Source organism: Scyliorhinus canicula, chromosome 5 (assembly GCF_902713615.1).
Source record: "Scyliorhinus canicula chromosome 5, sScyCan1.1, whole genome shotgun sequence".
Taxonomy (NCBI): domain Eukaryota; kingdom Metazoa; phylum Chordata; class Chondrichthyes; order Carcharhiniformes; family Scyliorhinidae; genus Scyliorhinus; species Scyliorhinus canicula.
The window spans coordinates 208,870,569-208,895,671 of NC_052150.1; the positions used below are offsets into that span (position 1 = coordinate 208,870,569).

At 49.1% G+C, this 25,103-nt stretch overlaps 1 protein-coding gene across 6 annotated transcripts in view; it reads right to left on the reverse strand.

Annotated features, from left to right (window-relative positions):
* The window catches only part of dpp6a (dipeptidyl-peptidase 6a), a 1,618,183-nt gene that overhangs the window by 383,105 nt on the left and 1,209,975 nt on the right, over positions 1 to 25,103 (reverse strand). For all 6 annotated transcript variants that reach the window (XM_038798406.1, XM_038798408.1, XM_038798409.1 and 3 more), the window contains exon 4: positions 14,063 to 14,157. In XM_038798406.1, coding sequence (XP_038654334.1) covers positions 14,063 to 14,157 — 95 coding nt within the window. The remainder of the gene's footprint in view (positions 1 to 14,062; positions 14,158 to 25,103) is intronic.

Consider the following 25,103-nt stretch of genomic DNA (forward strand, 5'->3'; position numbering starts at 1 on the left):
AACTTCTCAAGGGCATTAGAGATGGGCCAGTGCTGCCCACAACCAATGAACGAATAAATAAAAAATGGAAACAAAGAAAGGTCACTCAGCCTCTGCAGCAGACTTCATAATTCTGAATCATATTTTGATGTAGTTATCTTCTTAATGTCTTCTGCTATTTTAACAGCTGGTATTGTACATCCCTTTGTTTCAGTCTTTCTAATATGAATAGACTTAAAATCGTTGGCAGATATTTGTAACTCAATCAGATTGTAAGCAATTCAGACAATATATCAGCAAAGAACAAATTGAAGTGTTGGCATGAATTTCCTCTGCTATTTTAGCGCATGTGTCAACTTATTAAAACAAACTAGTCGGATTTGCTAAAATAGCACAGGAATCTCACACAAACACATTATGATATTTACGACTGATATTGAACAGCATGTTTGCAGCTTAAATGATCTAAAGCCTCACTTCATCTTCCTTGGCTTACTGTGAATCTTCTTTACTGCCTCTCTAACCTGCTATGAGTGCGAAATAACAGCTCAGCTGAATCCCGAATACATAGCCTCACTGTTCCTTTGCAAGAGTTAGCAACAATTTATGGAATCCTCTGTGGATCCCGATCTAAAACCTCTGAAAAACCCAAATATACCACATCCACTGGCTCCCCCTTGTCAACTCTACTAGTTACACAAGCTCTGTTGCTGTCTCTTTTAAAGCCTTGAGGTCCTGGTTTTGTTTTCAGATTTTAGTCCCTTAAGTTTCTTCAATACTTTATCTCTGCTGGTATTAATTTATATACAAACATACAAAATAGGAGCAAAAGCAAACAATTTGCCCCTTCAAGCCTGCTACGTTATTCAATATGATCATGGCTGACCTGTTTCGTATCCCACCTACCCCAATAACCTTTGTTTCCCTTACCTAACAAGAATCGAGCTACTAGCTCAGTCGGCTGGATGGCTGCTTCCTGATGCGGAGCGATGGCATCAGCGTGGGTTCAATTCCCATACAAGCTAAGGGTATTCATGAAGGCCCCGCCTTCTCAACCTTGCTCCTTGTCTGATGTGCGGTGACTCTCAGGTTAAATCACCACCAGTCATCTCTTAAAGGGGAGAGCAGCCTCTGGGACTGTGGCGATATTTACATTTCCACTTGAACATCTAGATTTCTCTGCACATCGAAGTCTGCCATCATTTTCCATTTAATTAATATTCTGCTTTTTTATACTTCCTGCCAAAGTGAAAAACTTCGCACTTTCCCACCTTGTACTCCATTTGCCAGATGTTTGCCCATTCACTCAACCTATCCACGTCCTTCGGCAAACCCCATAAGTCCTCATTACAACATACTTTCCGACCTACCTTTGTGTCATCTGAAAATTTAGCGACCCTGCCTTCACTCCCCTCATCTAAGTCATTGATATAGGGCTGCGCGGTGGCGCAGTGGTTCGCATTTCTGCCTCACGGCGCCGAGGCCCCAGGTTCGATTCTGGGTCACTGTCCGTGTGGAGTTTGCACATTCTCCCCGTGTTTGCGTGGGTTTCGCCCCCACAATCCAAAGGTGTGCAGGGTAGGTGGATTGGCCACACTAAATTGCCCCTTAATTGGAAAAAAACGAATTGGGTACTCTAAATTTATATTTAAAAAATCTAAGTCATTGATATAAAGTGTAAAAATTTGCGACCTCAGAATGGACCCCTGTGGGACTCCACTTGGCATATCCTGCCAATCAGAAAGATACCCATTTATGCATAGTCTCTGTTTTCTGCCAGCCAGCCAACGTCTAACTATGCTAATATGATGTGGAGGTGCCAGCGTTGGACTGGGGTGAGCACAGTAAGAAGTCTTACAACACCAGGTTAAAGTCCAACATGCTTGTTTCAAACACTAGCTTTCGGAGCACTGCCATTCACCTGAGGAAGGAGCAGTGCTCCGAAAGCTAGTGTTTGAAACAAACATGTTGGACTTCTTACTATGCTAATATGTTACACGCTACAATACGATCTTCCATTTCCACATTAACATTTGATGTGATACCTTTTCAAATGCCTTCTGGAAATCCAGGTACAATACATCTACAGGTTCCCCTTAAGCCACACGCATATTACGGTGCTGCATGCCAAGCAGGTCAGATTTGGAATGCTGCAGCCTGCGCGTCTGTGGGTGACATATAAGGACCGGCACCATTACTTCGAGTCCCCGGAGGAGGCGTGGGCCTTTGCACAGGCGGAGAAGCTGGACTCGAACTCGGGTCTGGGGACACACTATGGCCGTTGCTGTTTTCGCTGTTGCTGTTCTTCAATTTTGACACGTGTTTTTTTTTATGCTGGTTTTCTTTTTGCTCTGTTTCCGGGTGGGTTTGTCTGTTCGGCATGGGTGCGGGGTATGTGGGGAACGTTGCGGGTTAGTGCTTTATATGTTCTCTTCTGTACGGGGCTGGGGGTTGGTGTGAAACTGGATTTTGGGGAGCTGCGTCAGAAGGGTGGGGTGTGGCAGTGTGAAAGCGCGGGCTTTCCTCTGGTTTCCCGCGCTGCGGGGTGGGGGGGCGGAGCTGGAGGTGGGGGTGTGGCCTCTACTGGTTTTCTTTCCCGCGCTGAAGCGGTGCCAAGGAGGTGTGGCAAGAGGGGGAGGACCCCATGCCGGGAGGGGATGGGTTTTGGCGGGAGCTGCCGGGTCAGCAGAAGTCAGCTGACTCACGGAAGTACCATGGAGGGTGCGTCGCGGCTAGGAGGGGTCCTAGCCTGGGGGGCTAGGTGGGGGGGGGGGGGGGTGGGGGGGGTGGGGGGGGGGGGGGGGATACCGGGTTGCTGCTGGAATGGCCAGGAAGGAGCTGGTGTGGGCCGGGGGAGGTAGAGGAGAGGCATTATCGCCATGGGGAACGGGTCAGGCGGGGCGAGCTGGCCTGGGGCGAGCAGTCGATAAGCGGGGGAGAGGGGCGGGTTGCCCCCTGATCCGGCTGATTACCTGGAACGCGAGGGGGCTGAATGGGCCGGTTAAGAGAACTAGGGTATTTTCTCATCTGAAGGGGCTGAAGGCGGACGTGGCTATGCTCCAGGAGACCCATTTGAAGGTGGCGGACCAGGTTCGTCTGAGGAAGGGGTGGGTGGGGCAGGTTTTTCACTCAGGATTGGACGCGAAGAACCGGGGGGTGGCGACTATGGTGGGGAAGAGGGTGGCGTTCGAGGCGGCTGAGGTGGTGTAGGACAAGGAGGGCAGATATATAATGGTGAAGGGTAGGCTGCAGGGAGAGAAGGTGGTGCTGGTTAATGTATATGCCCCGAATTGGGATGATGCCGGCTTCATGAGGCGCTTGTTGGGCCGCATTCCGGACCTGGAGGCAGGGGGACTGATCATGGGGGGAGACTTTAACACAGTGCTGGATCCCCCACTGGACCGGTCCAGTTCAAGGACGGGTAGGAGACCGGCGGCGGCCAAAGTGCTGAGGGGGTTTATGGACCAGATGGGAGGGGTGGATCCCTGGAGGTTTGGGAGGCCGAGAGCGCGGGAGTATTCCTTTTTCTCCCATGTCCAAAGGGTCTATTCCCGAATAGATTTTTTCGTCCTGAGCAGGAGATTGATCCCGAAGGTGCAGGATGCCGAGTATTCGGCCATAGCGATTTCAGACCATGCTCCGCACTGGGTTGATGTGGAGATGGGGGAGGCGCTGGACCAGCGTCCGCTCTGGCGCCTGGATGTGGGGATGCTGGCTGATGAGGAGGTGTGTAGGAAGGTCCGGGGAAGTATTGAGGGGTATCTTGATACCAATGACACGGGGGAGGTCCGTGTGGGGATGGTCTAGGAGACTCTGAAAGCAGTGGTCCGGGGGGAGCTGATCTCCATCCGGGCCCATAGGGAAAGGAGGGAGAGGAAGGAGAGGGAGAGACTGGTGGGGGAGCTCCTGGATGTGGACAGGAGATACGCGGAGGCACCGGAGGAGGGGTTGCTGGGGGAACGGCGTAGTTTGCAGGCCAAATTTGACTTGTTGACCAACAGAAAGGCGGAGACACAGTGGAGGAGGGCGCAGGGCACGGTATATGAGTATGGGGAGAAGGCGAGCAGGATGTTGGCGCATCAGCTCCGCAGGCGAGATGCGGCTAGGGAAATTGGTGGAGTGACGGATAGGGGTGGGAACGCAGTGCAGAAGTGGACAGAAGTAAATGGGGTCTTTAGGGACTTCTACGAGGAACTGTACCAGTCGGAACCTCCGATGGGGAGAGGGGGGATGGAGAGCTTCATGAACAGGCTATGTTTCCCAAGGGTTCAAGAGGAGCTGGTAGAGGGCTGGGGGCACCGATAGAGTTGGAGGAGCTAGTCAGGGGGATTGGACAAATGCAGTCAGGTAAGGCACTGGGGCCGGACGGGTTCCCGGTGGAATTTTATAAAAAGTATGCGGATTTGGTGGGCCCACTGTTGGTGCGAGCCTTCAATGAGGCATGGAAGGGGGGGACTTTGCCCCCGACGATGTCGCGGGCACTGATCTCTCTGATCCTGAAGCGGGATAAGGACCCCTTGCAGTGTGGATCATACAGGCCTATCTCGCTCCTCAATGTTGACGCTAAGTTGCTGGCGAAGATCCTGGCCACCAGGATAGAGGATTGTGTGCCAGGGGTGATACACGAAGACCAGACAGGATTTGTCAAGGGACGGAAGCTCAACACGAATGTGCGGAGACTGCTAAATGTTATCATGATGCCGGCAGTGGAGGGGGAGGCGGAGATAGTGGTGGCGCTGGATACGGAGAAAGCGTTTGATAGAGTTGAGTGGGGGTACCTGTGGGAGGTGCTGGAGCGGTTCGGATTCGGGGAGGGATTCATCAAATGGGTGAGGCTGCTCTATGCGTCTCCGATGGCAAGTGTAGTTACCAATGGAAGGAGATCGGAGTACTTTAGGCTCTACCGTGGGACCAGGCAGGGGTGCCCCCTGTCCCCCTTGCTCTTTGCACTGGCGATTGAACCTTTGGCTATGGCATTGAGGGAGTCAGGGAGATGGAGGGGTCTGGTGCAGGGTGTGGAGGAACATCGGGTATCGCTGTATGCGGACGACCTGTTGTTGTATGTGGCGGATCCAGAAGGGGGAATGCCGGTGGTGATGGAGCTGTTAGCGGAATTTGGGGGCTTCTCGGGCTATAAGTTAAATTTAGGCAAGAGCGAGGTATTTGTAGTACACCCGGGTGATCAGGAGGGAATTGGGAGACTCCCATTTAAGAGGGCAGTGAAGAGTTTCAGATACCTGGGGGTGGAGGTGGCCAGGAGTTGGGGGACTCTCCATAAGCTTAATTTTACCAGGCTGGTGGAGCAGATGGAGGAGGAATTTAAAAGGTGGGACATAGAGCCGCTATCGTTGGCGGGTAGAGTGCAGTCCGTCAAAATGACGGTTCTCCCGAGGTTCTTGTTCCTTTTTCAGTGTTTGCCCATCTTTATCCCATGGGCCTTTTTTAGAAGGGTGACTAGCAGCATCATGAGCTTTGTTTGGGCGCATGGGACCCCGAGGGTGAACATAAGAACATAAGAACTAGGAGCAGGAGTAGGCCATCTGGTCCCTCGAGCCTGCTCCGCCATTCAATGAGATCATGGCTGATCTTTTGTGGACTCAGCTCCACTTTCCGGCCCGAACACACCATAACCCTTAATCCCTTTATTCTTCAAAAAACTATCTATCTTTACCTTAATAAGACCATGAAGAGGGTCTTCTTGGAGCGGGGTAGAGATGGGGAGGGGCTGGCGTTACCCAATCTCTCGGGGTATTATTGGGCGGCCAATGTGTCGATGGTGCGCAAGTGGGTAATGGAGGGGGAGGGGGCAGCATGGAAACGGATGGAGAGGGCGTCCTGTGGAGATACAAGCCTGGGGGCCCTGGTAACGGCGCCGTGGCCGCTCCCTCCTACGAGGTATACCACGAGTCCGGTGGTGGCGGCTACCCTCAAGATTTGGGGGCAGTGGAGGCGACATAGGGGAGAAGTGGGGGACTCGATGGAGGCTCCGTTAAGGGGGAACCATAGGTTCGTCCCGGGGAACATTGATGGGGGATTTCAGGGTTGGCACAGAGCGGGCATCAGACAGCTGAGGGACCTGTTTATTGATGGAAGGTTTGCGAGCCTGGGGGAGTTGGAGGAGAAATTTGGGCTCCCCCCGGGAAACATGTTCAGGTATCTGCAGGTAAAGGCATTTGCTAGACGGCAGGTGGAGGGATTCCCTTCGCTTCCCGTGAGGGGGGTGAGTGACAGGGTGCTTTCGGGGGTCTGGGTCGGAGAGGGGAAGATATCTGATATCTACAAGGTTATGCAGGAGGCTGAGGAGGCGTCAGTAGAGGAGCTGAAAGCTAAGTGGGAGGGGGAACTGGGGGAACAGATCGAAGACGGGACATGGGCTGATGCCCTGGAGAGGGTTAATTCTTCCTCCTCGTGTGTGCGGCTTAGCCTCATCCAATTCAAGGTGCTGCACCGGGCCCACATGACTGGGACGAGGATGAGTAGGTTCTTTAGGGGTGAAGACAGGTGTGTCAGGTGCTCGGGGAGTCCAGCGAACCATGCCCATATGTTCTGGGCATGCCCGGCACTGGAGGAGTTCTGGAAGGGGGTGGTGAGGACAGTGTCGAGGGTGGTGGGATCCAGGGTCAAGCCAGGATGGGGACTCGCGATTTTTGGAGTTGGGGTGGAGCCGGGAGTGCAGGAGGCGAAAGAGGCCGGTGTGCTGGCCTTTGCGTCCCTAGTAGCCCGGCGAAGGATCTTGCTACAATGGAAGGATGCGAGGCCCCCAAGCGTGGAGACCTGGATCAATGACATGGCAGGTTTCATTAAGCTAGAGAAGGTCAAATTCGCCCTGAGAGGGTCGGTACAAGGGTTCTTTAGGCGGTGGCAACCTTTCCTCGACTTTCTGGCTCAACGATAGGGTACGGGGACAGTAGCAGCAGCAACCCGGGGGGGGAGGGGGGGGGGGAAGGGGGAGGGAAAAGGGGGCGGGGGGGGGCGATGACTATGTTTGTTTATTTAATTTTAATTTATTTTTAAGTTCTTTTGTTGTTCATTGGGGTTGGGGGGTGGGGGGATGTGATACATGCGTCGATACGGTCTGGGGGTGTTACAGTTATTATGGGTTATTTTGTTGCATTTCATTGTTTGTCGTTACGTTTTATATTTTCTGTAAAAAATTCCAATAAAAATTATTTTAAAAAAAAAGATGGACTGCAGTTCCTTAGACAGCAACTTCCAAACCCACGACTCGCTAGAAGGACAAGAGCAACAGATACCTGGGAACCCCACCACCTGGAGGTCACCCTCCAAGTCACTCACAATCCGACTTGGAAATATATCACCGTTCCTTCACTGTCACTGGGGCAACATCCTTGAACTCCCTCCCTAACAGCATAGTGGGTGTCCCTACACCTGAAGGACTGCAGTGATTCAAGAAGGCAACTCACCACCATCTTCTGAAGGGCAACTAGGGATGGGCAATGCTGGCCTACCAGCGATGCCCACATCCCGTAAATGCATTTTAAAAAAACACTACAGGTGCGTGGAGATAAAATCACAATGAAGATGGCACAATTATCAAAATCGTTAGCGCTACAGTACAGCCATATTGTGATTTGTGAATTTGGAACAGTCTATTATATTGTCCATAAAAGTACTTATTGTGAACAGTGGAGTAGATTAATTTGAGTTGAAATGTGAAAAGTGCCTTTGATAGAACCTCTGATTGATCTACAGTACTTTTCTTTAAGTGCCGACCATCAACCTTTACTTCACTCCCACTAAATTGTAACTGTCCACCTATAAAAATATGACAGCTTTGATGACACTGCTATAAATAATTAACACCACTTAATAAAAAGCTGTAACAATTCTGTAATAATTAACTTGCAGGATTTGGGAAATTTGCGAATGACAATTTATTAAACTTTGATTCTGCAATTTGGGATGAAGCAATAAGTTAGAATAAATACGGGTTATATGATGCCCCAAAATGTGTGAGTGTCTGAAGTTAAACCCTTCGTCCTGTGATTCTCATTGATATTCTTATAACACAAATGGAAAAATGATTAACATGATGCTGCTTCCACCTCTATGTCCAGCGCCGGCCCTAGGGTTGCTGGCGCCCCGGGCAAGCTGAACTTCGGCGCCCTTGGGGGGGGGGGGGGGGGGGGGGGGGCGAGGGAAGGGGGGCGAGGGGGGGACCGCGGGGGGGCGGACCCGAGGGGGAAGGGCGGGGGGGAGCGGACCGAGCGGGGGGGGGGGCGGACCGGGGGGCCGCCCTGGGGGAGGGCGGCCACCACGCATGCGCTGGTTGGCACCGGCCCAACTGCGCATGCGCGGGACCCGAGTCTCTGGCGCCCCCTAGCACATGGCGCCCCGGGCGACTGCCCGAGTTGACGGTGCCTTGAGCCGGCCCTGTCTATGTCAGCAATGTTTCAGTATCCTTGAAGTCAATCTACAAAATTGTCAACACGTTGGATGAATTTACTGGACATGGCGGTGACCCCGGCCAAGGTCCAGAAAGCCATTGGCGACCCGGCTGGCAGCCATTTGTGGGAACCCTGACAGAATTGAATGTCGGTCAGGAAATTTGTTGTCTGCTGTCGTGGTTTCCTGGGCTTTCCAATCGAGGAGCCCACCTCAAGGAGATACTGGCCAACCCAAAAGCCGGCAGTTCTTCAGTCCCAGCAATGGCCTCTTAAGTAGGACGGGCATGCCGAGGTCTCCCTGACAGGCCCCAGCAAGGATGGGGATCTGTATGGTCTGTACGGAGGGTGGAAGGGGATTTTTCAATCGGGTGGGGGGGGGGGGGGGGCAGCCATTGATGCTAATGTGGCCCTGCATGGGCACAGGGTGATTGATGAGAAGAACCCGCAGGCAGGTTGCTAGGCTATTCCAATGGCTCCCTGCCGACATGGGTTGGAATACCACCCGACATGGGAGATTAATGATGACAATGGAACGAACCCTTGTGACCCTTAATTGTCCACTTATGGGGCCTCAATTGGCCTAGGTGTGGGAAGGCCAACCTCAGATTCCCCTGCTCTTAATGGGTGGCAGTCAGGAAGACGAGAGTCTCTCCTTCTTGCACCTTCTTGCCTGATTAAACGGCCCCTGATGCCTGCTAGCTCAGGCCTGATGGGTAAAGGTGAGGCATATTTCCAAATATTCAAGGAGCAATATTTGAGAAGCATTTAGATGAGCACTTGAAACACCATATCATGCAAGGCCATGGACCAAATGCTGGAAAATGGGATTGGAACAGATAGTTACATGGTGACCATCACAGACATAATGGGCCAAAGGTCCTCTTTCAGTGCGGCAAAGCTCCATGACTCTTATCTACAGTTCAAGATGAAGGAAACCCATCTACCCTTACCAAGTTAAATATTGTCACTGGGATCACATGCCACAAAGGAATGGGTGGTCAAATGGGTTCATGTGCTGGTCTTCAAACTCAGAGACTTGGCTTCAGTTACAGCATGTACTGCTGGCAGGGATGCTGCCTGTCACTCTGCTCCGGTTACACAGTCTCAAATTCAGTTCCCAGACGTAGGCATTAATGTGCGTTAAAGGTGGCTAAACTCATTGGAAATTTCAAGCCGCTTGGAACTGTCAAGGGAGCTATCAAGGCATTTAAATCTCCTGCCTTTCAAATTTTGGGGGGAAAATACTGCAGGGTCAATAAAATCAGTGCCTGTTATTTCGCTCAATCTGTTGATGTATGTCTAAGGGCATATTTTATAACCAGGGGTATTTGTCAGTTCACCGATTGATTGACAGCTCCAAGTGCTTATAAACTCTTTGAAATGGAACTATGAATACAAATCAGACCAAGCAGGCCAGCAGCACGGTTCGATTCCCGTACCAGCCTCCCCGGACAGGCGCCGGAATATGGTGACTAGGGGCTTTTCACAGTAACTTCATTGAAGCCTACTCGTGACAATAAGCGATTTTCATTTCAAATGCTTGTTCTTATAAGGAATTAAAGCAAGATAAATGTATTAATGGGTATATATCATAATGAATTCATCAATGGACACTTGAGAACTTTATTTAATCTCAGCATGGGTCCTGAGGTCTTTCCCAAATTGGATGCTGAGTGAGTTGGCATGGAGGATCTAAGGTAAAAGGGTGGCAGCATGGGTTGGCATGAGCTGTCATGGGGCTATAAAAGGATATGGGGTGGGTGGAGGGGGATAGGTTGCCATTGGATAGGACGGGGGACATTGGGATCAGTTGGCAGTCATGAGATGGCATGGATTGGCATGAATGGAAGAGGGGGAGTGTAAGGGGAGGAGTGATGAGAGGGAGTGAGGGGTGACTGGAGGGCTCTTTTTTGTTAAAGCCTATTTTTTACAACTGGTCAAAGCACCAGAGCGCCTTCGTGCCCAGTCCACCTCTGCATCCGGTACCCTCTGTAGCTGTCTACAAGCTCTTTGCAGGGGCAGTGTGCAGAGCTCCCACAGAGCCTGACACCACCCCAGCCCCTTCCTCTCCCCAACCCCTGAGAAAAGAAGGGCGCAATTTAATGGTCTCGTCTCGCCTGACTTGGTGAAGCGACGAGGCTGTTGAATTTCGCGAGAGGCCTCTACCGAGATTCGGGTGATGCTCAAAACGACAACTGAGATTTAATGAGATTTTGCGCGACATCACGATCTGACCACATGACTCATTTAAATATATCTATGCTGGGTTTTCCTGGCACCTGTGAACTAACGGCCTTGCCTGGGAGACCTCGCCAGGGTGCTGTTTCCACAAATGTGGACCAGGCATAACTGCACTTGGGGGGGGGGGGGGGGGGGTCTCCTCAGCCATTAGAGACCCGGGTGGCTGGCCTCTGTGTAGGGTGATACCATGGCACTCCCGCTGGCATCTGGACACCTTGGCATTGCATGCTTGGCATTTTGGTACTGCCAGGTTGCCTGTGCCAGTGATCAGCCCTGGGGTGCTTTGCCCATAAGATGTGGGGTGGGGGGTTGCTGGATGAACCCCTAATAGGTAAGTTGTGTGCAGTGGGGGGGTGTCTGGAGGCCATGGGTGGGGTGGCGAAGGGGGTCAAAACATCGGGGCAGCATTGGTGTCCTGATCAGCGAGTAATCTTCCTGCATTGGTTAACCGAGCTCGTCAGTGCACAAAACGATGTAAGTGCAGCCTCAACGGATGTTCCTCGCCAAGGCCAAAAAAAACCTGTTAAATGGGACTCTGTTTCCCATTACATCGCGCCCAAAATCTAAACTTCCGAGGAACTTTTTCAGGAGACGGATCCGCAGAGCCAGAAGTTCTCTCGACTCTACACGCACAACTCGAGAGAAAAAAAACAACTCAGAAGTGTAACAAATTGGACATTCCTCAGTGCTGACGTTCCTCATTGGTGTGGTGAGTTGAAAATTCATGGGTCGGGATTCTATGCCGGCGGGATGCTCCATTTTGCCGGGGTGCAGGGGTTTCCCGATGGCGTGTAGCTGCCTCACAGTGGGATACCCCATTGACCGGCCGGCGTAACAGAGAATCCCTCTGGCGGGTGGAGGCAGAAATGTGGTGCGGCGGGGCGGGGAATCCAGCCCATGATGTTTATTAAATCCATTGAAGTATCTGTAAATAGTTATTCTCACACCTTTAAAGCAGTCTTTGTTCAAGAAGCTGCCTCGCTCAGATTAGATCATCCAACACAGGAGGAGGTAGCCTGGCTCCTCAAGTCTTTGAAGGAGTTATCCAATCAGTCCAATGCCCGTGCTCTTTCCCCATAGCCCTGTGATGGCTTTTGTAATGTGGTGGGGTAAAAGGAGCTCCATAGAGCAGACAGGGATGTTCAATGTAATGCAGGATTTGATGCAGTAAATGGGGAGAAACTGGCAGGAAGATTGGTAACCTGAGAGCGGGGATTGAAGGCAATCAGCCAGTTGGATATGAAGCGAAAAACCTTTACGTGGGATGTTATTATGTGGGAAGCATAGAATCATAGAATTTACAGTGCAGAAGGCGGTCATTTGGCCCATCGAGTCTGCCCTGGCCCTTGGAAAGAGCACCCTACTAAAGCCCATACATCCACTCTATCCCCATAACCCAGTTGCCTCACCTAACCTTTTTGGACACTAAGGGGCAAATTAGCATGGTCAATCCACGTAACCTGCACATCTTTGGACTGTGGGAGGAAGCCGGAGAATCTGGAGGAAACTTGCGGAGACAAGACGAAAAAGTGCAAACTCCACACAGACAGTCATCCGAGGCTGAATTGAATCAGGACACTGGAGCTGTGAGGCAGCAGCGCTAAACACTGTGCTACCGTGCTGCCCCTTTAAATCCAATGACCTGATGGGATGGTGGAAGCGGGCTCGAAGCTAACTTTCAGCAGGAAGGTGGATAAATCCTTGATGGAGAAAAAATTACAGGGCCTTAGAGAAAAAGCAGGGGAGTGAGACTAATTGAATTGGTCATTTGAAAAGTCAGCATAGGCACGATTGATGAATGGCCTCCTATGGAGAAATCAGGGCAGATCACCAAAAACCTCACCATTGGAGCATCTTAAAGGAGAATAAAGATAGAGAGGTGACGAGGTTCAGGGAAGAGAATGCAGAGCTTAGGGCCGGGGAAGATGAAGGTAAGGCCAATGGCGGTGTAATTAAAATTGAGGATGAGTCCAGAGTTAGAGAAGTGCTGATATCTTGGTGAGCTGTAAGCCTGGAAGAGATGATAGGGATAGGGGCGGGATTCTCAGTCGGCGGTATGCTCCACTTCACCGGCAGCGCACTCACGCCCGTGGATATCCTGACGGCGTAGGGGTGCCCACAATGGGAAACCCCACTGGCCGGCTGCCGGGATGGAGGATCCCGTGCCGGCGGCGGCGCGCCGCACCAGAAAACGGGTGCGGTGGGACAGAGGATCTCGCCCAGGGACGGGCAAGGCCATGGAGGAATTTGAAATCGAGGATGAAAAATTTCTACACGGGGAGTTAATGTAGGATAGTGGCCACAGGTGCGGAAGACGTGCAGGACTTGGTGTGTGTGTTAGGACACGGCCAGCAGATTTTCGGATGACGTCTGGTTTATGGAGGGAGAATGTGGAAGGCCAGCCAGGTGAGCATTAAAATAATAAAGTCTAAAAGCTAGCCAGGGTGTGGGTGAGGGTTTCAGCAGCAGTTAATCTGAGGCTGGCACAGGGTTCGGCAATGTTACGAAAGTGAGCCTCATCTCATTGGTGACAAAAGGTTTAAACAGAAATCCGAGCACGTACATTAGCCTGACACATCAGGGCTGTGAGCGAGGCCCATATTGTTGGATGTCCCATTTTTCAGATGAGACAGACGTTAAGTCAGCCTGACCTGACTGACAGCCTTAAAGGATCCTGGGACTGTATTTGAAAAGTCATGATGTGGAGTTGCCGGCATTGGACTGGGGTGAGCACAGTAAGAAGTCTTACAACACCAGGTTGAAGTCACAGTAAGAAGTCTTACAACCACCTGAGGAAGGAGCAGTGCTCCGAAAGCTAGTGTTTGAAACAAACCTGTTCGACTTTAACCTGGTGTTGTAAGACTTCTTGCTGTATTTGAAAAGGGGCATGGTTCAATCCCAGTGCCTTGATCAACATTCACCCTTCAACCACCGCCACCAAAACAGACTAACCGATCATTCACCTGCTCGTCACCTGTAGACCCTGACGTTGCTAATTTGGTTGCCATGCTTGCCTGCACAACAGATTTAATGCACATTGTGGCATTCTAAGGATATGCAAGGGAGCAACATAAACATTCTCCTTCTCTCAATGTGTTGATGACTTTGACACCACTGCCACACTCAGAAAATAATCCCACCTCAAGTGCACAGAGATTGCAACTGAAAGCCTACGCTCAAACTTTTCGATCATCAAAAGCAAAATAAAAGCAAGTGCCTGGGGGTGCGTTGAACTTGCTGTAAAAAGAAACAAAATTATTATTCATCAAATTGTCACACTGTTATGAAACAAAGCCTCACTTTTTTTTAAACAATTACTAATTGCACTTTTGTGAAATCTCAATTAGTTCACAGTGGATTCCAACATTCATTACAAACTTTGGGCTGTATTATAATGGCATGATTTCCAGATGAAAGGCTGAAGAAATACTTACAAATTTCCGGTTTGTCATCAAAAGTGTCATTTCCATGGTTTCAACATTCAGTCTCTCCAGATTTCCATCCGCGGTGCGATACAGCAGTTCAGTATCTGTGCACAAACAGAAAGAGATTGAAGTGATTGGGCAGATCCAGCGCTTTTATTTGAAGAACGGAAGCAGACAGGGGATGAAATTGGACATGGGCAGGATTTTACAAACGGAAGATTTTGCATCGCAAGCTTGTGTTAAGCCCCATGCAATAGAAAAGCTGACATTTACAACCTCGGAACCTCCTTAAACATGTTGCAAACCGCACATGTGTTTCTGCCCACATAAGACATGTTTAATGATGTTGGTTGAAGGGATAAATATTGGCCATGACTTTGGGGAGAATTATTTTTATTTTATATTCATTTACAGGATGTGGGCTTCGCTGGTCAGGTCAGCATTTATTGCCCATATTCTTGCGCTCTTAGGGCAGAATTTAATGTTGGCAATGGGGGTCTTCTGGTCCTGCCGCTATCAACACAGTTCCCATTGCATGCACCCCCCCCCCCCCCCCATGCCACCCCCGAGTACCAGGGTTGGGAGTGGTGTGCCAGCATTTATTGCCCATCCCTTCAACCCTTAAGGAAGCAGTTGAGAATCAAATATATTGCTGTGGATCTGACCAGCTAAGGATGGCAGATTTCCTTCACTGAAGGGCATTAGTGAACCAGATGGGTTTTTATGACAATGGCTTCAAAGTCATCCTGAGACTTTTAATTCGAGATTTTTATTGAATTGAAATTACACCATTTTGTGGGATTTGAACCTGGGTCCCCAGATCATTACTCTGAGTCTCTGGTTTACTAGTCCAGTGACAATACCACAATGCCACCGCGGGGGGATTGAATTCGCCTTTGGAGTCAGAGATTTATAGGAGCATTACAGTTTATTTCCTTCATGTGCCGATCTAATTTCCTTTTGAAATTAATCATCGTCTCCGTTTCTACCATGGACAGAGAGTTCTGCGTGAAAATGTTCTTCCTCACATATCCCCTCCACAAAACCCTAATCCGTCAGCTTGTGGGAGCAGCTTTTATTTGCCTTATCTTATCTGAACTTGCCATAATGAGCTAAAATCCTTCATCCCTGAGACAATTTTGGTAAATCTCCTCTGATCGCTTTCAAGGACCCCACATCCTTTTGTCTTCAGTGCAGTGCCATAAGATCTTTAACATTCAGCAGTTAGCTTCAGTTTAATGTGTTACCCGTTGACAGAGGTTAACAGAGAATAGATGAGGTCCATTCCTGTCCAGTAGATGTGAGCGTTACTAGATCAGTTGAGGTATGAGGTCATCGCCAATCGGGTCAGGTCTGCTCTGGAGTCGGTGATCCACCCTGACCAGACCTGTGCTGTACCCGGCAGGAAGGTCTCTGATAGCCTCGCGCTACTCAGGGATACGATCGCCTACGTGCAGGACAGGAAGGTGGATACCTGCCTCATCAGCCTTGACCAGGAGAAGGCTTTTGACAGAATATCGCACACCTACATGATGGACGTGCTCTCCAAAATTGGGTTTGGGGAGGGAATTCGCAATTGGATCAAACTGCTCTACACAAACACCTATAGAGCAGTCTCAATCAATGGGTGGGAATCAGAAAAGTTCCAGATCAAATCTGGAGTCAGACAGGGCTGCCCATTCTCCTCGGCCCTGTTTGTGTGCTGCATAGAACCCTTTGCAGAGCCCATCAGGAAGGATCCGGGTATGAGAGGGGTGATGATCCCAGGCAGCAGAGGCGTACAAGCCAAGGCCTCCCTGTACATGAACGACGTTGCCGTCTTCTGCTCGGAACCCGTGTCTGTACGCAGGCTGTTGAATGCCTGCGACCAGTTTGAACTGGTCTCGGGAGCCAAGGTAAACCACGGCAAGAGTGAGGCCATGTTCTTTGGGAACTGGGCCGACCGGTCCTTTGTCCCCTTCACTGTCAGGTCAGATTACCTGAAGATGCTGGGGATATGGTTCGGAGCGGCTGGGGCGTGCACCAAATCTGGGAGGAGCGCATTGCCAAGGTAAGACATAAATTGGGCTGGTGGGAGCAACACTCCCTCTCCATTGCGGGCAAAACCCTGGTCATCAGATGTGAGGTACTCTCGGTGTTACTGTACGTGGCGCAGGTCTGGCCCATTACCCGACCCTACGCCGCAGCAGTCACCCGGGCCATCTTCAAATTAATCTGGAGATCCAAGATGGACCGTGTCCGAAGGGACACCATGTACAAACCTCTGGATAAAGAAGGGAGGAACGTACCCAACGTCTCCCTCATCCTGATGGCCACCTTTGTGTGCAGCTGCATCAAGCTGTGCGTAGACCCCGGGTATGCAAACACCAAGTGTCACTACATACTGAGGTTCTACCTGTCCCCGGTGTTACGAAGGATGGGCCTGGCCTCATTGCCGCGGAACGTTCCAAGTAGTTGGACCATGCCGTACCATCTGTCCCTCGTGGAAAAAGTTTTGAAGAAAAACACCTTTGACCACAAGGCAATGAAGCAGTGGTCAGCATGCAATGTCCTCAAGGTCCTCAGGGAAAAGGAGACTGTGGAGGACGTTGGATGGTTCCCTGAGCAGACTGTCAGAGTCATCTGGCAGAATGCCTCATCACCAGAACTAACAAACAAGCACCAAGACCTAGCTTGGCTGGTGGTGAAAAGGGCCCTCCCCGTCAGATTCTTCATGTACACCCGAAGGCTCAGTGCTGTTGCACGCTGCCCTCGGAGTGGCTGTGAGGGAAATGAGACAGTCACCCACCTCCTTGTGGAATGTGCCTTTGCAAAGAAGGTCTGGAGAGAGATGCGGTGGTATTTGTCCAGGTTCATCCTGAGCAGCTCTGTGACACAGGACTGTTTCCAGGGACACACACCGAGACAAACATCAACTGCTGCTGGAAGGTCATCAACTCGGTGAAAGACGCTCTTTCGTCTGCCCGAAACTTGCTGATCTTCCAGTGCAAAGAATTGTCCTCGACCGAGTGTTGCAGACTGGCACATTCCAAGGTCCAGGACTACGTGCTGAGGGACACACTCTAGCTTGGGGCAGCTGCCGCCAAGGCGCAATGGGGAAAGACCACAGTGTAAGATCTTACCAGCAAATGTACACCGAGGGGTGGGTAACAGTGTAAAACCCCTCGGTCCGAGTCTTCAATACACCAATGTATAAAGAAACATGACAATGTAAATATTTTAAAAAGAACTGTAACATAAAGAAGGATATGTGTGTAATGTTATCCCAATTGAATGGCAGAAAGACAAGTGAATGTGTAACTTTGATGGAAATGTAGTCAAGACAATTTGAAATGTTCTGTAACAGAACATAGAACAGTACAGCACAGAACAGGCCCTTCGGCCCTCAATGTTGTGCCGAGCCATGATCACCCTACTCAAACCCACATATCCACCCCATACCCATAACCCAACAACCCCCCCCCCCCCAACCTTACTTTTTAGGACACTACGGGCAATTTAGCATGGCCAATCCACCTAACCCGCACATCTTTGGACTGTGGGAGGAAACCGGAGCACCCGGAGGAAACCCACGCACACAGGGGGAGGACGTGCAGACTCCACACAGACAGTGACCCAGCCGGGAATCGAACCTGGGACCCTGGAGCTGTGAAGCATTTATGCTAACCACCATGCTACCCTGTTTATTAAAGATTTTATGAATAAAGTATATTTTTTGAAAAAAAAATGATGTTATGTCATGCAGTTTAATTGTTACACACAAAGCCAGTGCATTGGAGCTATGGAAGTTTGTGGTATAATTGAATATGCTTTTATCTGCACTGACATTAAAAATCTTAACAGTTGTAGAAGCATAGAAGAATCATAGAATCCCTACAGTGCAAAAGGAGGCTATTCGGCCCATCGAGTCTGCACCGGCCCTCTGAAAGAGCACCCTCCGGAGGCCCACTCCCCTGCCCTATCCCCGTAACCTAACCTGTACATTTGTGGACACTGAGGGGCAATTTAGCAAGGCCAATCCACCTAACCGGTGCATTTTTGGACTGTGGGAGGAAACCCACTGTAAATTCTATGAAATTCTATGAAAAACCGGAGAGCACCCGGAGGAAACCCACACAGACACGGGAAGAAAGTGCAAACTCTACACCGACAGCCATCCAAGGCTGGAATTGAACCCGAGTCCCTGGAGCTGTGAGGCAGCAGCGCCACCCACTGGGCCACCCTGCCACCCCTATGTTTTAAAGTGCGGATGGAGAAGCAAATTACACCACACCCGCCGCAAATCCGCCCCCCCCCCCCCCCACTCCCTTGCCCCAACCACAAAGCCATTTTCAAAAACACTGGAGAACAGTATTCTGAACTGGGATCTAAATGGTCATAGAGCCATACAGTACAGAACAGACCCTACCGTCCACCAGGTTGGCACCAACAAAACTACACTAAATCTACACTCATCCAAGTGCTTTTTAACGGTTGTAACGCTTCCCGCTTCTACGTCCCTCCCAGCAGCCTCTGGCCAAAGAAACCTTTCCTCAAACCCCTCTCAATCTTCTATCTTCCTTCACCTTAAAGTTATGTCCCTTCTTTATTGACCTTTCAATTAAGGGGACAGCTGCTTCCTGCCCACCTTCTCCATATCCCTCATAATCCTATACACCTCAATCAGGTCTCCTCTCGGCCTTCTCTGCGCAGAAGAAACACCCCGAGCCAAATCCAGCCTCCCTTCAAAGCTCAAATGCTCCATGCCAGGCAACATCCTGGTGAATCTCCCTGCATCCTTTCCAGTGCAATTACATCCTTACTATAGTGAGCTGACGAGAACTGTACACAATACTCCAGCTGTGGGCTACCCAAAGTCCTGTGCAGCTCCAACATAACCTCCCTGCTCTTGTAACCCATCCCATGGCTAATAAAGGCAAGTGTCACATATGCCTTCTGAACTACCCTATTAACCTGTCCTGCCACCTTCGGGGATCTGTGGACAAACTCCCACAGGTCCTTTATTCCTCTGAGCTTTCCAGTGCCCGACCATTCATTCAGTACTTTTGTCTTTTTACTTCTTCCAAAGTGCACCAACTCACATTTTTCGGGGTTAAATTCCATCTGCCACTGATCTGCCCATTCAAGCAACCCATTTATATCTTTCTGCAACCTAAAACCTTCTTCCTCGCTATCAACCGCCCTGCCAATCTTCATGTCACCCGTAACCTTACTTATCATCCCCTCCACATTCTCGTCTCCATTGGTTCCAAAAGGAGCTGTTTGGCATTTTCCTGTCCGTTACTTTGAATAAATAGTAAAGCTGAAGTAATTCTTCCCTTGAATTACTGCGTGCTAACATTGCAAAGCTTTTAACATGTTCAGAGGGAACTCTTCAGTTTGCTATTTTAGTAGAAGCAATAGCCTATTTATGCAGTATAATTTATATGCAATAATAGCAATACATGCTATGCTGCCTGACTCACTCAGCAGTGGAACTCTCTGAAGACATGACATGATTACAACATCAAAATACAAGGATTAGTAGCCTGATGACTGCAAATCACCCCTGCTAGGGAGTGACAACTTAATGACAAGGTCTTTAAAAGTATCAGATGATAAAAAACCATGAATTAAATGAAATGAAAAATGCTTATTGTCACGAGTAGGCTTCAATGAAGTTACTGTGAAAAGTCCCTAGTCGCCACATTCTGGCGCCTATTCAGGGAGGCTGGTACGGGAATCGAACCGTGCTGCTGGCCTGCTTTGGTCTGCTTTCAAAGCCAGAGATTTAGCTCAGTGTGCTTAACAGCCCCTGTTTATAATCATATATAATAACCCCTGTATCATAACCCCTGTATAATCATAGACTTATAATGAAGGAATCAGAAATGCTGACCCTCACTTAATACAAATAAAATCGCTGGAATTAAAACTCAGTTGGATTTCCACACACACGGTTAAATCTTGTCGTACGCAACACAAGAAAACTCAAGGGTCGGAATTCTCCGGTTGCTGCGGTTCACTTTGCCCGTTGGCAGCGCACCCCCCAGGTTTTGCAGCGGTGTGGAATGTTTGCAATAGGAAATCCCATTGACAAGCAGTGGGAAGATAGAATCCCGCCCCCAGCGTAAGGCACGCCACCGGGAAACACGCGACTGGGGGACCGGAGAATCCAGCCCCAAGGTCATGGAAAAACCAGTCGCCCACGGAAGCTTGATCCTTTGAATTTCCGACTCTCCCAGGCCAGCATTTGAATACCTTTTGGACAACGCGAGAGTGTGGGCGCGATCCAACGGCCATGCTGCGTCGAAAAATCAGCTCACAGTGGCATGGCGTGGCCATTGAAAGTCGGGAGACTCCGCACCCGGGATCTTCCCAGATCATAACGCCTTGCGAGATTCAACGCAATCAAGTGAGACGTTGCGATGTGAATCCCACCCACAATGGGCGGGATCACTTTTTGGCAAAGCTGCATGTTAGTTCAAAGCAGCAAGCCTCACTCTAATGTTCAGATTCCCGAGGTGCCTGACGCTTTGGGATTCAACCCTTTGTCTCAGAGACCTTGAGTGAGTGCTATTCAGCACTGGGGATCAGATGGAATGGCACTTGTGGGGGTCTCTGAGGGTTTGGGGGCCCCCAGCTGCATGTCCTTTGGGCAGGGTGGTGCCCTGGCACTGCTGCCATCTGGGTACCATGGCAGTGCCAACCTGGCAGTGGTACCTGAGTGCCAGCCTGGCACTGCCAGCTGGCATGGGCACTGCCAGTGTGCTAGGTTGATGGTGCCAAGTTGGCATTTTTTGTGCATGTGTGATTGATCTGGGGTTGCCTGGTGTGGGTGTTGGGGGGCCCATACTGTGTTCAGAGTTAACAATTTGAGTCATAAACTCTTTGTCATTGTTGTGTTGGTGTTAATTTAGAAAATTGTTTGCAATAGGAAATTTTAAAGTTTAATTGGAGGGGATAGGTTGGGAGGTGGGGGATATTTTTAGCACATTGTATGAATCTGGTTCAATATTTTATAATTTGTAAACTGAAAACTTGAATAAATTTTTTTTTTAAAAATGAACTGAAAAGGAGACAATGTAGAAACTGCAATAATAAGCAGCAATTTTAAGAACCAACAACAAATGGCCTGGTATGAGAGGGGGAATGGGTGTTTTGCACTGAGGCAAGACATGAATTGAATGTGAAAAAAAAAGAGAAGGGGGGAATAGGATGAAAGAGACTGTCGAAAACTGCTAAACTGAAAATTGAGTCCCGACGGCTGCAAAGTATCCCACCGGAAGATAAGATGCTGCTCCTCCATCTTATCTGGGTTTCACTGGAGCAATGCAGCAGGCCAAGGATGGGAACATGTGAGCATGAGACCAAGGTGCTGAGTTAAAATGGCACGCAACAGGAAGTTTTGAGTCACGCTTGCGGACTGAGAAAAGGTTCTCCGCAAAGTGATCACCCGGTCTGCGTTTAGTCTCCCCAGTGTAGAGGAGACCACATTGGGAGCTGTGAATACAATACACCAAACTGAAGGGAGAACACTAGTGATAGAACATCTTGCTTCCACTTTCCAAGTGGCACTCCTTTTATTCATGAAGGCCCACCTCTGCCAGGGCAGGGGCTATCATTTATCTACCCCTCCCTGATCAGTCCTGTATGGACATTCCTTCCCGGCTATCATGCACTTGGCTAAAAGTGCACGGCGGTGCAGTGTTAGCAATCCAGGGAACAGTCAGTTCCTGGCTTCTTCAGAGTGGATAAGTAAATGGGGCAATTTTAATGGGAGTGTGTTTTCCCCAATCTTTCAATTTGGAGTGATCTTTGTCCCCTATTAAGAGTGACCCATCTTTCCAGAAGCAAGCACGCCCACAATGCGTTACTCCTTTAGGCACTGATACAGGAGTTCCAATTTTTCCAGGAGTCCACAGCATAGATGACGGCCAGGCAATTTACCTGATGAGAGCTCCTTCTGCTGCTACCTGTTGGGTGGTAAAATGGTAGACTGCCTGGGTTCAGTTCCACACAGTAATATTGTATATTCGGGCCAACTATGTGAAAACTTGAATAAAAATATATATTTTTTAAATGAACTTCGTACTGGGATTTACACAGAGGATGTATTTTTCCAGGTTTGGAATCTTTAGAAGTTTAATAGAGGAATCACGGTCCCTTTTGTCCTTCCAGGCATACCATTGCCGTTGCCTGGGGTGCTGCCATAGAAATGTAAAGATCATTGGTGGATTACTGTGGAATTTGATTTTCTGTAGTCACAGGGGCCATTTGTGCCTCTTTGAAGATAACAAGATCCCAACTGGTTTTCTGAAGGTCAGAAATTCATCTGGTATGATTCAGGGTCCACTTAAAATTAATTAATAATTTTAGAAAGCCGCCATGTTGACGTGGATAGAAATTTTCCTTCCTGTCTTCTGGACAAAATAGTTATGAATCTTTGGAATTCTCTCACCCAGAGGATTGTGGATGCTCCATCACTGAGTTTATTTAAGGCTGAGGTAGACAGAGGTTTGGCCTCTCTGAGGTAATGGATAAGCGGGACATATTGTGGCTTAGAACACAGAGGGCAGAGCTTTGAATGAGATGCCATTCTCTGAGTATGAACAATGGGAGGCTCATCACGAGGAGGGTATTCGAATAGCCGAGCCTAGAGATGTTTGTTTCGGCAGCACCTAGAGTGAGGTAGGGATGGAGGTAGGTGACGTTCCAGAAGTAGAGATCAGCAGTCTTTGCGATGGAGACAAGGTAGGGAGGATATGAGAACAGGTGGCAGATTCATTGGATAACTTTACCAAAGAGCTGGCAGAGGTGCAGTTGTCCAAATAGTCTCCATCTGTGCTGTGTTAGTATCTAACTCTGGCTCAGTGCATAGTTGAAAAGCACATTGAAGCTGCAATCTTTGCCTAAAACAATGGCAGGAGATGGGATAATTTCATGGCATGGATACAGAGTGTGTGGGGGGGGGGGGGGGGGGGGAGTGGTAAAGACAATAACTTCAATGCACTTATTGTTTTACTAATAGAAATTGTGGCTCATTCGCCACTATCTGACTGAAAGAGCCGACAGCATATTTATGGAAGATCTATGTGGTAAGTGCCAACAGGTGGTCCATATAATGAGCAACAGAAGGGTCCAATTATACAACCGCTCTGGCCATGATTGATAGGTAAGAGCTGAACTATATGAGGACACATCCATCGGATCGAGGTATGGAGGGTAGGCACTGAGGGATAACGGTTGACTGTGTTAATGGTTGGAGAAAACTTGCGGAAGTCAAGGGGGGTAGAATGCACCAGGGTCACAATCAGAGAGGATGCCCTTTGTAAATTTGTAATTTGCAAAGTGATGCTATCAGACTCCTGGACTGAGCAGCTGGACAGGGTAATTACATCTAATACATGTTGCTGTCTGCTTCAAATATTTCATTTCACATTTTGTCCGACTTATGTTAATAGACTTATTATTTACAATTTTACATGTAATTGAAGTTATTTGCGCAGTTCTTATGATTTAATTAATAGAGAATATTTGTTCGCAGCTACTTTCAGTTTCAATACTGGGCATGGCTCACGAGTACTTGGCATGCGATGTTAATTAGCTTCTGTATCTGAGTAAAAAGTCTACCTCACTGTTTGAGAAAACAAATCTCAGCACATGAACTGGAAAATATTGAAGTTCTTTGTTTAAAACGTAAGCATTTATAACATCTATTATTTCTTTGCTTTATTATCCAAGAGCTACATGCATTATCAATATTCATTTCACTTTTGTCGTTCTCTCGGCAGCTTGGCAGATTTGTCTTTTCACTGTCCCAGAGTTAATTTTGCTATTAGTGCAGCTGTAGGCCTTGCCGAGTTGGACGGCTCATCCTGAATTACTGAAGCAATCTGGAGCCCATGTTGCAGTTAAATAAATAAATTAAATTAAACCCCTTGAACAATATTAATTTTGGGTTTGCTGCAGCCTGTTGCAGGATAAAGTTTCACTTACGAGTCCCATCACAAATGTTCCTCATGAACCAGGAAGTAGCCTCTTGGTCTCTTCCCATTCTTTCTCTTTGATCTCCACCGTCTCCCTCTTCCAGCTGCGCCCTCTTCCCCTTCCCTCACCACTCTGTTTCTCCCACTTGGGAAAAAGGATAGGGTTAGGAAGTTGGGAGAGAATCGGGTGGCTTGGTCAGATTCTCTTCCTTGGTTCTCTTAATGAACCTCCATGTGGGTAAAACTAACAGAATTTGTATGGACGCTAGTGGGTGGTGTGAAATTATTGCTGTTTCTCAACATCTTTGGGGAAAGGATTGAAGCTGGTACCATTGCCATGAACAAGACACCGATCACTTCCAACCAAGGCTGGATGTGGCACTTTGCCCAATCCCACAGGTGTCATTGGCAGGCAACCAAGAAGACTTAAAAGTAGGAGAAATTGCAGCTGTTCAGTCTTTACATCAGTAAGAGGAGCGATTTGGAGTCTCCGAGATATTAATAATATTTATTATTGTCACAAGTAGGCTTACATTAACACTGCGGTGAAGTTGCTGTAAAAAGCCCCAAGTCTCCACATTCCGGCGCCTGTTTGGCTACACTGAGGGAGAATTCAGAATGTCTAAATTACCTAACAAGCACGTCTTTCGGGACTTGTGGGAGGAAACCGGAGCACCCGGAGGAAACCCACGCAGACACGGGGAGAACTTGCAGACTCCGCACAGACAGTGACCCAAGCCGGGAATCGAACCTGGGACCCTGGTGCTGTGAAGCAACAGTGCTAACCACAGTGCTACCGTGCCGCCTCTTGTATACCCAAGGTACCTTGGGCTAGAGTCTCTGGTCGCCGACGCCGAAATTGCGTTCGGCGATCAGCAGGAAAATGACAGTTTCCAGGAACAGCACGGTGGCACAGTGGTTAGAACTGCTGCCTGACGGCACCGAGGTCCCAGGTTCAATCCTGGCTCTGGGTCACTGTCTGTGTGGAGTTTGCACATTCTCCCCATGTTTGCGTGGGTTTCGCCCCCACAACCCAAAGATGTGCAGGGTAGGTGAATTGGCCACGCTAAATTGCCCCTTAA